A 12575-nucleotide genomic window follows, 5' to 3' on the forward strand; every position below is an offset into this window, starting at 1 on the left:
CTTTATGCTCTTTATTCTCTCAAATTCATCAAATATTTTAATTGTTGAGAATAATAGGATCGAAGACTCTTAACACGAGTCCAAAAGTTACTCATATGTATGATTCGAGAGATCGAGTTAGAGCAGTTATATAAGGAATTTTCGACATTATAACCTTGTTTGAAACACATTTTTGGAGTTGGACCGCGATTAGAACTAAATTTAGGCAAGAAAACGTTAACAAATTTATAAATATATATCTAAATCAACATAATTAAACTATGTTATAGAACATTATCTCATCTAAATCAATATCAAAAGTTCATATCACATTATTGCAAAGTATAATAACAAAAGCTACAAATCTTGGCCACATCTGTTGTTGAGGGTAATACTGATGGGTCGATGGGAAAACATCCCTCGGGTCGAATCTTTGGCAGGAAACTGAATGCTCTTCTTGATAATGCATTATAAATGTTGTTTTGAACCTTTGATAGTCTTTGTTCAATGAAGCTCTTCTGGATAATGTATCAGTTGAAGGAGATTGATGCAACAATGAAACAGATCATCATGTCCCGGTTAAGCATTCTATCTGCCCAGCTTATAGACTTTTTTTTTTTATGTTTACGAGAAATTTATGGTTTTGTAATCAAATTGTGCAACCTCACAAAATCATCTAATGTGAGTTCCTCTGGCCTAGACTGCATGGATGACAACATAAGACTGAGTGTTCAACTATAAAACAGTACCCATTTGAAAACACACAATTTTGATTTCCACACTGTACATGCAAAAGTATCCAGATACAGAGATAAATATGTATGTAAAAATGCTTACTGTATGTGGAAGACCGAGAGTTTCTAACGCAGCTTCGATCTCAATAGGCGTGGATATGTGTTGGAGTGATCTTCTTAACATCTTCCTTTTGCCATTGAATGCTGAATTGACCTGAATTCCATTTTGAATAACAGAAAGTATTGTATCAACTTCAAAAATCAGAAAAATAAAATAAAAGCTTAAGAAAGCCTCATAGAATTTACAGTGGAAAAGAAGCTTTTGACAGATAGAACTTGTGGATAATCAGCAGTTTTCTTCAGCTTAAATGCTACAATTGCTGCATCAACCTGTTTTAAAACATGGGGAAAATGTTATCATGCTGCAATTGTCTACTAGATATAGAAAACCATGAAAGTTAAATACACAACTTATCACATAATCTGAAAATTAAGTAAGTATTTCATTTGATTTATTCAACATTTAATTTTTAGACACTTATCGAATTCAGTACTTAATTTTTAGTTTTATCAAACATATACTTAATCTCCCTTATGCTGATTGGGCTTATTTGAGAGACTGGCTTGTTCATGTATTTATTTTTTGCCTTTTTTTCTCTTAAATAGTTTATTTCTTATACTCAGCCTGTTAAGGGCTTTTTCATTTATTAAAATAAGTACAACAAAAACAATTTCATGTAACTTACATTTGGTTGAGGGAAAAAATTTGTTCTGGGAACCTTCAACTTGAATTCAGGATCTGAGAAAAAGTTTGAAGTTATGGACAGTTAGACATATGTATAGAGAGGTATGGAAGAAAAATTGTACTCGGACTTGCCTGAATAAAAATTGATGAATATATTGATAGGTCGATATTCAGAGTTATTCAAAGAAGGTTCAACCATGCGTGAAGCTGTTTCGTCCTGAAATGTTGATCATTCACAAACAATTAGTAATACAATTGGGGACATATAATGAACAAAAATAATATATGCAAAGAGAGGCGAGGTTCAAAGCATATTGTGTCCATAATATTATATTGATGTACTAAATACATCATTTGGTTATCCTCTATATTTAACCATGTACAAGTCTTTTACAAGAAAGAAAATGACATTGGCCAGACCGGGTCAGAATCCTCAAGAGTATAATCATCATTACTCTAATTGAGGTTCTTTCAGGTTCTCCTGATTTCTTGGATGGAGTGATTATCAAGATCTTCTTGAGGAGCTGAGAATAAATTAGCTTATCAGCCTCTTTTGGTTCCCTTTGGTTGCTTTTGTTTCATTGCTTTGCTCATTATATTTTCGTGTAACTACTTTCAATCCATGTAACCTTTGCATATAAAATGACCCTTTGTTAAAAAAAAATGACATTCATAAAACCTCTGCACTAAATACGTACAAAATGAGTAGATATTGTTAAATCAAAACTTGATAAAAGAGAAGTGGAAACTGTAAGACTCGAGAAAACTACCATTGTTGAGGGACTATCTTCAAGTGGAACTAAACAGATTCCGTAACCTTGATCAAGACCATTTGGAACACTTTCTAGAGCAAGAGAAAAATCTGAGTTTGAACGGAAAAATATTAATAAATTTATAAATAATTAAGTTATGCTCTAGAATATTCTCATCTAAATCAACATTAGATACACAAAAAGTGATTTTAAGAAAAATTTATGTACATTTTCTCGTCCAAACTAGCTCCAGAAAGTGTCCCAGCGTTAAAATTATCGACCAAAATACAGAAAGACCCTCTATTACTTATACCCCTAATGTCTTTTTACCAAAATTAACTCACTTTACAATAACATGAACCGAACCATTTATCAGGTAAGTTATGATTCACTATGTGTAACTCGTGGAACAATGAATGTGAGACGAGATGTTGTACTGAACTGGTGTCTATTGTGGTTCTTCATAAAAAGCTCTGTTTAAGAAAATATGGATCCAATGTTAAGAGAAAAAATCTAAAGTCCATGAAAGAAAAACATAGATAAATTTGTGACCCGGTTTTTTTTTGGGTGGCTAACAAGAACTCCACAATCATGAACCCCTTTAAATCATAGCATTCTTAATGAGAATCGAATTGAGACTTTGTTCCCTTAGGTAACACCCTTGCCATTTTTTTAGGAAGCTAACAGAGCTCCACAGTCATGTTCTTACTTCAACTTAAGACGTTTTTAGTGAGAATCGAACCAAAAGAACAAAGATAAATTAAGTATAGTATATCTAAAGAGATGTAAATAAATCAAACCTGAAGTAAGAGAACCACTTCAGAGAAGATATCACCCATTGGAAGTAATTGTTTGACTACATCTGTGCTTATATTGAAAGGTATGTTGGCAACAACCTGAGATAGAACTAAAAATTGAGTACATACAGTTCATCATATGTTATAACTTATGAGAAAGGACATCAAGATGATCATCTCACTTTAGCATACTGAGTTTCCTCATCAGACGAGTTTTCACATTCCAAAAATGAAGTCATATGGGATCGAATATGACATTTAGTAAAATCTTCTTGCAAAACCTGCAAGGTTTAATAAACAATGTAAAGAAACATGTAACAGAAGATCTCAATATCTGTAAATTTTACCTTTACACAGTTTGCAATTTCAAATCTTTCTCTAATCAGTGCAGCCATATGAGGATCCTAAAGAATACTACAAACTGTTAACAAATTAAAAGTGTAAAAACTAGGTTTAACCAATGAATTCAAACCTTCTCAATTGCGAGAACACTTGCACCAGCATTAACTAGAACATTAGTTAAAGAACCAGTTCCCGGTCCAATTTCAAGAACAAAATCACCTTCTTTAACACAAGCAGCTGCAGCCAACTGTTCATTGACCGACGAATTCAACATGTAATGCTGTTATTTTAAGAAAAACACACAATTACCCATTGCACGGTGAGTGTTCGATGAAATGCCAGAGTCAGTTTCTGAACATATATGATCATATATTAAAAGGGTTTGTAAACAAACCTGTCCTAGAGATTTGCGAGGGAAACGACCTCTGGAATTTAAAGCTTTGAGAGTGGCGTGGTAATCGTCTTCGTTTGTGATTGTTTTGGGGATTGTTGTTCTTCTCTTGTTACCATTCTCGGCGAAAGGAGATTGCTTGGATACGATTCTTCTGTGAATGGAAAGTGAAGAAATTGGAAGGAGATTTTGCGAGGGAGAAACAGTGGTAGCCATGGGGAAGAAATTTGATAGAGCTAATTTATCAGTCATTCTTTGGGGAAGAAAGGATTGTACATGAAATCCTTATTTTTAAATCATAAAAAGGAATTATATAAATTAAATTAAATCTTCAATAAAAATAAAGATTTTTTAAACTTTTCATAGTTTATAAAGGCAATAATCAAATATCTGATTAATATAATTGTTTTTATGATATTTTTCTCCAAAAAAACAATTTATTTTTATGATTTATTGGAGAAATAATAGATTGTAATGTCTCGGGTAATGGTGGATCGATAATATATAAAAGTAGGGAGTTCAACGGGCCGGTTCGGGGCGAAGAATGTATTTACCATCAACGCCCTATTTTATTTTGGGGATTTTTTTTACTACCATTCTCGTTCCGTTCGGTGTAGAGAATTCTCACGTAGTACCATTTATATCGTATTCTCTATAAAAAAAAAAAAAAGAATTATATAACAATTATTTTTAATATAATAAATATTATAATATGTATTAAAATTTTATATTATTATAAATAAACCATCTTAAAATTTTTGGGAAATATAATGAATTTGTGGTTTTATATATTTAATTGTGTTTATAGACAGGTAAACGGACGGTTCGAGGCGAAGAATGTATTTACCATCACCGTCCTATTTATTTTGAGAATTTTTTTTACTACTATTCCCGTTCCATTCGGTGTATAGAATTCCCGCGTAGCACCATTTATACCATATTCTCTATAAAAAAAATATTTATATAACAATTATTTTTAATATAATATATATTAAAATTTTATATTATTATAAATAAATAACTTAGATTTTTTTTAAAATATAATGAATTTGTGATTTTATATATTTAATTGTGTTTATAGTGTTCGGTGTAGAATTAGAATAAAATCGAGTGAGTCGAGGACACAAATACCATTCTTGCCCCATCATCAGTCAACTACCGGTCAAACTGGGGACACAAATTCAGTTCGGTTGGTGACCGGTCAAGATCGAATATTGACAGTATACCAAGATTTCATTATTGTATCAATATTATATCGTTATTTCAAATTTAGAAAAATAAATATTTTGTCGAACTTAAGGCGTCAGTCTCACGGCTTAGACCACTCAGCCATCCTCACCTGTTGGTAATTATGATATTGAATCTCTAAATCACTATTATCAATAAATTGAAATTGAAACCATGTAGGTGAGATTTTTATAATTTTCGCTAACAATCAAAGATAAGTTTGAATTGATGTAACTATTATTTTTATTTTTTTGAAATGTAACAATTATTTTATTTCAAATTTACTTGAATGACAAAATAAAAAAAGAATTTTAATTTATAACAGACGACACAGACACAAACAGACTATTCTCAACCTCAAACCTATTCTTTAATCTAATAGGTTTAATCTAAGTATGGTTTTTGTTTACATTTTCGTCCATAGAAGTTCCATCAACATTCTGATCCAAATTCTAATTCAGAAGGGTATTTTGGTGATTGATATGCTCCAGCACTATGAACCGCCAAGCCAACTGGTTGTAGATGCCACAACCAACACCCTTGTAAGGACCCAGACTCATCAGGCAAGGCCTTTGGAGATTGATCCTTCTATTGAAGGAAAATGTTCACAGAAATGAAAAAAATATTAGTTGAATGCAAATAGTCGAGCTTCATTTCTCCAAGTGTTCAAAGAAATGAAAAAGTCTTTGATCTAACCTGTAAATGGCTAGCAACTTGGGCAGTAGTTAGTTCCGGGGTGTTCACGGCGAGCAACTATATTTGAAAATGAAAATTGTCACAAACACATAATTAAATCAAACTCGAAACAAATCAATAATAATGAAGGTTATGTATATATATACCAAAGAGGCCTATGGCGAGGACTGCTCCAACAAAATTTGTATGAAGTTCGGGAGTCCAACTGATCTTCCTCTTCTTGGGGATCATACCGAAGTTATCTGCGACGACTTCTTCACGATTCTCCAGAATCAAATCGTCTACTATATGCATATCAGCATTTATAGACACGGGAGAATCCAAAATATTATAGCAAATTTCAGAAGTGGCAGATGAACCACTTCTAGGTACAATGAATTCACAAAGACCCTCTGCAGTGTATTTATCCAGGGGTTTGTCATAACAGAATTCAGCACCATTTAACAGGCAATCCATTTTCACCTCAAGGCTTTCAAATTCTGATAAAACTGAGAGCATTCAAACAAAAAATTATCAATAAAAATTAAAAATCCAGCAGAAGAAAAAAAAACTAATAGCGATGATCACCGAAAACTGGTAGCTTCTTTATTTCAAGAACTTTCTCAATAAACATGAGTCCATCCATGTCGGGGAGGTCAAATTCAGTCACGACGATATCAATCTCGCGCCTGCTTTCACCTACCATCGACAATGCTTCCATAGCTCGTTCAGCAACGATAACTACATCAATCAAGCAAGATTTTTGTAAATTTGAGACCCAAAAAGAAATTTTTTTAATAGCTCACACAAGCAAGATTTTTGCAAATCTGACGCCCAAAAAAAATACAGAAACCTTTGTATTGACAGGATGCAAGAAGTGCTTCAGTCCTTTCAACTGAGGAGCGATCAGAATCCAAAAGCAATATACAAACCCTAGCAGGGAAAGGTATCGTCTGGAGATATCGAAAGGGTGTGGTAACTGAAGAGTTTTTGCTATTCATGTTTGAGGCAAATGGGAAGTAGAAAGAAAATAGGGACGAGAATCGTTGGCTTGTGTAATAGAAAATGTCATATGGCGTATTTATAAGCAATATGAATTGCGGATGCTTGTAATATCCAAACATTTATATTTTGAAGGTTCTTATCCCTACATTAATAACACTCCTCCCTATCTCAATCTTGATACTCAAAATCTAGAATAAATAAGAGCTACTATATATCTTTAGCCTTAAAAAAAGAAATTCTCAATTTGTTGTCTTCCTACATCAGCTTTTTTAGCATTTAAAAAGCGTTTTCAAATTAATTGCTCATAATATAGCTGACGAACTACTTTTGTTGCACTTATGTAAATATGGCTATGTATTCTTGTACCACAACACATGCTAAGCATGTCTAGATTCCTTAATGGCAACAAACCACAATACATTACACCTACTCCATTTTTGTAATCTTTGTGGAAGAAAGATCACGAAAAAAAATGTAAGAACGAAAGAAATGAATGCTCATGAAGCATTTACAAATCCTTTTGGGAATAAAGATTTGATTTAAAATCAGCATAATACATATGAAGATTACCTTCCTACTAAGGGATATACAATTTAAATGGTTATTTGATGGCAATAACTGATTTTACTAAATCAGTTGAAAAGTTGGTGTTTAATGATTTACACCAAGAGGAGGAGTGGGGCATCTTGAACCCTAGTTCATGTTACTAGTTAAAGAAACCTTGCAGTATTACTTACTTTCTTTTCTAATCCATTAGTTGTTCTACCTATCCATTCCTTTCTTCTTGCAGCTAGATGAAAATAAAATAATATAACATACCCACCACGAGTAACTTAGATTGCAAGAGACTTGGACTAAGGGACTTACCATACAGAAGTATCATATTTGATTCTCGTTCAAATCCCCCAATGTGCGTGTATTTCTTTATATTAAATTTTCTTTTGGAGGTTTCATTGCGTTGAGTTGTTGTTGGACACCCTGGCATCACGAAAAAGAGAAAAACATTAATAATAACGACCTAACACAATTGTAAATATCTCGTTTTGTCGTATACTTTCTTAATATACAAAAACATGTCAAAGAAACACACACATAACTTTTGCTTTTCGATTTTACCTTCCAAATTTATCAATCCCCATGTAGCCTTCTTTTTCTTCTTCCTCATGAGTCTTGTAAAGAGATGCTAATACCACAATTGAGGACGCGGGAACTGAAATCAGATAAACTTCAGTCCTTAGCTATTGTTAACATCGACTTAGGCGCGAAATATTCTGAATTCATAACTTGTATAACAGAGGCAATGAAAGCAAATAATAACAGACAGAAAGGCATAAGAATGCACCAAATTAGACTATGAGAAACAACATTGAACATTCAAGATGTTCCTGTAGAAAAGCAATCATAAACTACATTTTGTGCAATCTTATAGAAAAAGGATCCCAACAGATTAGGATCTAACACCTAAGAACATCGTTTTCTTACTAGTTAAAGAAATAAACAACTGTGTTCGAATTCATCAGTTCATTTCTATATAAGAAACCCTAAATAAAGTATTGAAATCCTAGCAGAAGACTACGAAACTGTGTTCTTACATTGCTTCAGCTTTGAAGAATGTTGAGGATGGAACCGGATGGCCGTCTCGAGCAGCTGAACAATGATCGACGGCGACGGCGATAGCGACGGCGGCGGCTTAGTCCCTGAGAAAGTCGACCTAGAAAATTATATATACTTTTAAATTTATTTATCTTAAATAAGATTATCAAAATCTATAAACTCCATTTAGATTCACACTATATAGTTAATATATATTTTTAAAAATTATCATATTTAATTTTAAGATTATAAATAATTTTAATTTTCAATAAAATAATGATAATGTAAATTATTATAGAAAATATTTTTATAAACTGTCAATTAAAATTAACATGGGATGATATTATAATAAAATATATATATATATATATAATGATACTTAATTTTTAAAATGTCCGGGTTGCCGGGTCGAGAGTTGTGGTTAATTTGGATACTTGGGTCGGAATATATTCTGAACTTGCAACCTAACAAAACAAGTACAACTCTTTAACCAACTAGGCTACAAAAACTTTATATTTTAAATTCAACACCAAATTTGATAAACGCGGGACGTTTTAATATTAATATAAGTTCAACTTTTTAAGCTTAATTTTTAAAGTGTCTGGATTGTCGGGTCGAGAGCTGTGGTTAATTTGGATACTTGGGTCGGATTGTGGGTTGACCCGCCTTTAAATTTAAAACGGTTAAAAATAAAATTAAAAATGTTAGAGGTATGTTTCGAACTTGCAGCCTAACAAAAACAAGTACAACTTTTTAACCAACTAGGCTACTAAGACTTTATATTTTAAATTCAACACCAAATTTGATAAACGCGGGACATTTTAATATTAATATAAGTTCAACTTTTTAACTAACTAATATATAATGATGTTGAGTAAATGAATATTTGGGTCGGATTGTGGGTTGACCCACCTATAAACTTAAAACGGTTAAAAATAAAATTAAAAATGTTATCTGTAATATTTTTAATGTTTTTTTATATTATTACTCGTGCAAATGCACGGGCTAAATGCTAGTTATATTAGTGTGACAATTTAAAAAATTCAATTTTATTTTTCAAATTTATTTTATTTGTGTTATTATGGTTACTAAGTATTAGTTACAACTTAGGAGATGAGATAAATTTGTTGTGTTTAAATGAATATCTAACTTGATTTGTCGTATACTTACTCATCGAGGTTAAAAATTGATTTTAAAAAATAACGAAAAAAATGTTAAGAAAGTCAAATTTTATAAATAAAGTAAAACAATTCTTAATCTAATATTATGTTTTTGTGACATTTAAATATCAAAATCCACAAATTATCAAAACAAAATGTATATGTCTATTTTTCACATATGGTTTAAAATATCATTATCTTCAACCTGTAGCGGTATAATTTATAAAATAAATAAAAGTTAGGCGCAATTGACCAATGTCATCAAGTATAAATATTATTAACAAACAAAAATTAGTATATAATTTGCAAATTTGACAAAATTTTTTTTTTTTTTTAAATTCATTTTCACTCAATTTTATTTTTTTCCTATTCAATCACATTTTCTATATTACAAACTACTATCATTTTTAATTTTTACTTTATCAATTTTTAAAAGTGGGTTTAAGTTTATTACAATCAAAATCACTTTTTAAAAAAAAAAAAATTAAAGTACAAAAAAGGAGTGATTTTTTTTATATATATTTAATTTAAAAAATGTGATTAAATTATATAAAACATTTTTAAGTGAAATAATCAATTTATATGAACTAAAATGATTTTTTAACATCTAAATATTATTTTCGTTCCTGTCCGATCAACTATGAGTGAAATGAAGGAAGATGTGTTGGTCATTTCGATTGATTATAATCTCATTGAAACAAAACTAAATTATCATATATGATTTTTATAATTTTCTTTTAATTTTTTTTGTCATATAAAAAGTGATAGATAATTTATTTTTACAATAATTAGATAAATAAATACTAAATAAAATGATAACCAAGGTTTATAATTTTTCAAACTAATCTACAATATTGTAGATTGAGTGATAAAAAAGACATTCTTGATAAATGATCCGTTGATAATATTGAGAAACATTCTCCAATTTTAAATGAGAAAACACTGTTGATTAATGTTATTCAAAATCTCGTATTCTTTTCCACCAAAATGGCTAAACAATTAATTAAGATTTGTGAACAAATTGATCACGCATGGACCTTGTTAGCAACCCAATCCAAAGCGATGGAGGCGTGGAGGAACAATGACCATTTAGTTGTCGGTTGAAAGTTGGAAATTAGATTTATCAATTGATCAAAATGTTTCATTTTCTAAGAAAGATGAAATGTCTTTCAATCGAAAAGAGAGGAACAAGAAAGTGAAATAAAGATGGTAGATGATGAAAATGGATTAATTAACTAGACATCAAGTCTAAATCTGTAAAAGAAGAAAATAAGCAAATGAAGAGTGTATCAGTAAACTTTTAGCATTGGTGATGTGTTATTACCACATTCTCATGTACTTACAATACCTAATTATCTTTTCAACCACATTCATCTTTATTTTTTATCTCGAACTTTTAAGATGAAAAAATTAAAGCTCTCACACATATTGTTATATTCGTGACTGAAATGTCTTTGTCCACATTTTTTTGATACTGAATAACATTTCTTCAGCACCATCCATCAATCTTTTTAACTTTCATAATATTCTTATCTAATTCTTCTACATTACATATATATATAGATATTACATATTTTTAAAAATCAAAATTTGAAGTCACCACTTTTAAACATTTTTTTTTTACTAATTGGTGTACCAATATTTGTACAAAATTTGTGCTCAACTTCAAAAAAACAACTTTTACAATTCTTATTAATCCCTACATTTGTAAGAAATAAAAAAAAGTAATAAATAACTAAACAAATAAGCATTATTATCATAACTAAATAAAATAATGACAAATTATAAAAAAAAATACATTTTGCATATATATGACATAATAGTCAAATAAACACCTTCAAAGAAACCCATTCTAATATATTTTGATAGATATTCAAAAAATTAGTGCCACAAGTCTATACTTTCCAATTCTACCACAACTCTAACATTGACAATTGTAAACTATTTTTTATGAAACATCATCTACTCCCAATATTGGTCTACAACTAGATAACTAATATTTCTTAAACGTATCAAAATACATATATTCTTTGAAAATGTATCTCATTTGTTTGGTATTGTTCCAAAACTTTACCTTTAAAATTTTCCAAAATAATACGTTTAACCCCACAATTTGTAACTCCAGCATTCAACTTTTTCTTACATAACTCACTCAAAACATTCAATGTAATCAAAGGACCAATCCCAATCACATCCTCAAATTTATAGGCAATGAAGTCAGTAATTACTAAACCAATCTTGTTATAATTTGTATAACAAATATGTAGTGGTGAGCATAATTTGGATTTACCCAAATTCAACCCTAACCCAAACCCAAAATATTAATTTGGGTTAGTTAATATGGGTTGGGTTGAGTATGAATTGAGTTTAATTTGGGTTGGGTTAGGGTTACCCAAATTACCCAAATTATATAAATTTAATTTATTTCTCTATTATTAATCAAATATAAACTAATCATCTTCCAACTTAATGTCGAACACGTTTTTGACATGTTTAACACGTTTTTCATACGTTTAACACGTTTAGCACGGTTTTAATATTTTTAACACGTTTTCACACTTATAACACGTTTTTCACACGTTTAACACGTTTTCACGTTTTTTTGCACGTTTAACACGTTTTTGACATGTTTAACACGTTTTCACACTAATAACATGTTTTTCACGTTTTTGACATGTTTAACACGTTTTCACACTAATAACATGTTTTTCACGTTTTTGTCACGTTTAACACGTTTTTAACATGTTTAATACGTTTATCGCGTTTTTGACAAGTTTAACACATTTTTTACGTTTTTGGCACGTTTAACACATTTTAAATATATATAACATGTTATTGATAAGTTGAACACGGTTTTCACGTTTTTGGCACGTTTAACACGTTTTTGACATTTTAACACGTTTTTGACATTTTAACACGTTTTTGAATGTTTAACACGTTTTCACACGTTTAACACATTTTTCATACGTTTAACATGTTTTTCACGTTTTTAGCATGTTTAACACGTTTTGACATATTTGACAGATTTTTCACATTTTTGGCACGTTTAACACGTTTTTGACATGTTTAACACGTTTAACACGTTTAACACGTTTTGACTCATTTAACAAGTTTTGGTACGTTTAACACATTTTTCACATTTTGGCACATTTTTACGTTTTTGGCACGTTTAACA

At 30.4% G+C, this 12575-nt stretch overlaps 2 protein-coding genes across 2 annotated transcripts; both read right to left on the minus strand.

Moving 5' to 3' along the window:
* Positions 1-218: 218 nt before the first annotated feature.
* LOC124941757 (ribosomal RNA small subunit methyltransferase, chloroplastic) lies at positions 219-4014 on the minus strand. Its single transcript, XM_047482110.1, has 10 exons — positions 3744-4014; positions 3480-3629; positions 3355-3411; positions 3190-3288; positions 3011-3106; positions 1591-1675; positions 1460-1512; positions 1020-1103; positions 817-927; positions 219-680 (listed from the first exon to the last, which is right to left on the minus strand). The coding sequence occupies exons 1-10, from the start codon at positions 3990-3992 to the stop codon at positions 615-617; spliced, it is 1050 nt and encodes a 349-aa protein (XP_047338066.1). The 5' UTR covers positions 3993-4014; the 3' UTR covers positions 219-614.
* Positions 4015-5769: 1755 nt separating this feature from the next.
* Positions 5770-8398, minus strand: LOC124942467 (putative two-component response regulator ARR19). The gene is made up of 5 exons (XM_047482980.1): positions 8240-8398; positions 7764-7857; positions 7515-7625; positions 6231-6383; positions 5770-6151 (listed from the first exon to the last, which is right to left on the minus strand). The coding sequence occupies exons 2-5, from the start codon at positions 7810-7812 to the stop codon at positions 5778-5780; spliced, it is 687 nt and encodes a 228-aa protein (XP_047338936.1). The 5' UTR covers positions 7813-7857; positions 8240-8398; the 3' UTR covers positions 5770-5777.
* Between the last annotated feature and the right edge of the window lie 4177 nt (positions 8399-12575).

Source organism: Impatiens glandulifera, chromosome 6 (genome assembly GCF_907164915.1).
Source record: "Impatiens glandulifera chromosome 6, dImpGla2.1, whole genome shotgun sequence".
Lineage (NCBI taxonomy): Eukaryota > Viridiplantae > Streptophyta > Magnoliopsida > Ericales > Balsaminaceae > Impatiens > Impatiens glandulifera.

Excerpts from the sequence above, each read along its gene's own strand:
- LOC124941757 (XM_047482110.1), bottom strand. The coding sequence starts at position 3,992 with ATGACTGATAAATTAGCTCTATCAAATTTCTTCCCCATGGCTACCACT. Across the intron at positions 3,107-3,189 it reads AGGAAACTCAGTATGCTAAA|GTTGTTGCCAACATACCTTT; the intron begins GTGAGATGATCA and ends GTTCTATCTCAG. Across the intron at positions 1,104-1,459 it reads ATTTTTTCCCTCAACCAAAT|GTTGATGCAGCAATTGTAGC; the intron begins GTAAGTTACATG and ends GTTTTAAAACAG.
- LOC124942467 (XM_047482980.1), bottom strand. The coding sequence starts at position 7,812 with ATGAGGAAGAAGAAAAAGAAGGCTACATGGGGATTGATAAATTTGGAA. Across the intron at positions 7,626-7,763 it reads GGGATTGATAAATTTGGAAG|GGTGTCCAACAACAACTCAA; the intron begins GTAAAATCGAAA and ends TCGTGATGCCAG. Across the intron at positions 6,152-6,230 it reads AAAGAAGCTACCAGTTTTCG|TTTTATCAGAATTTGAAAGC; the intron begins GTGATCATCGCT and ends GAATGCTCTCAG.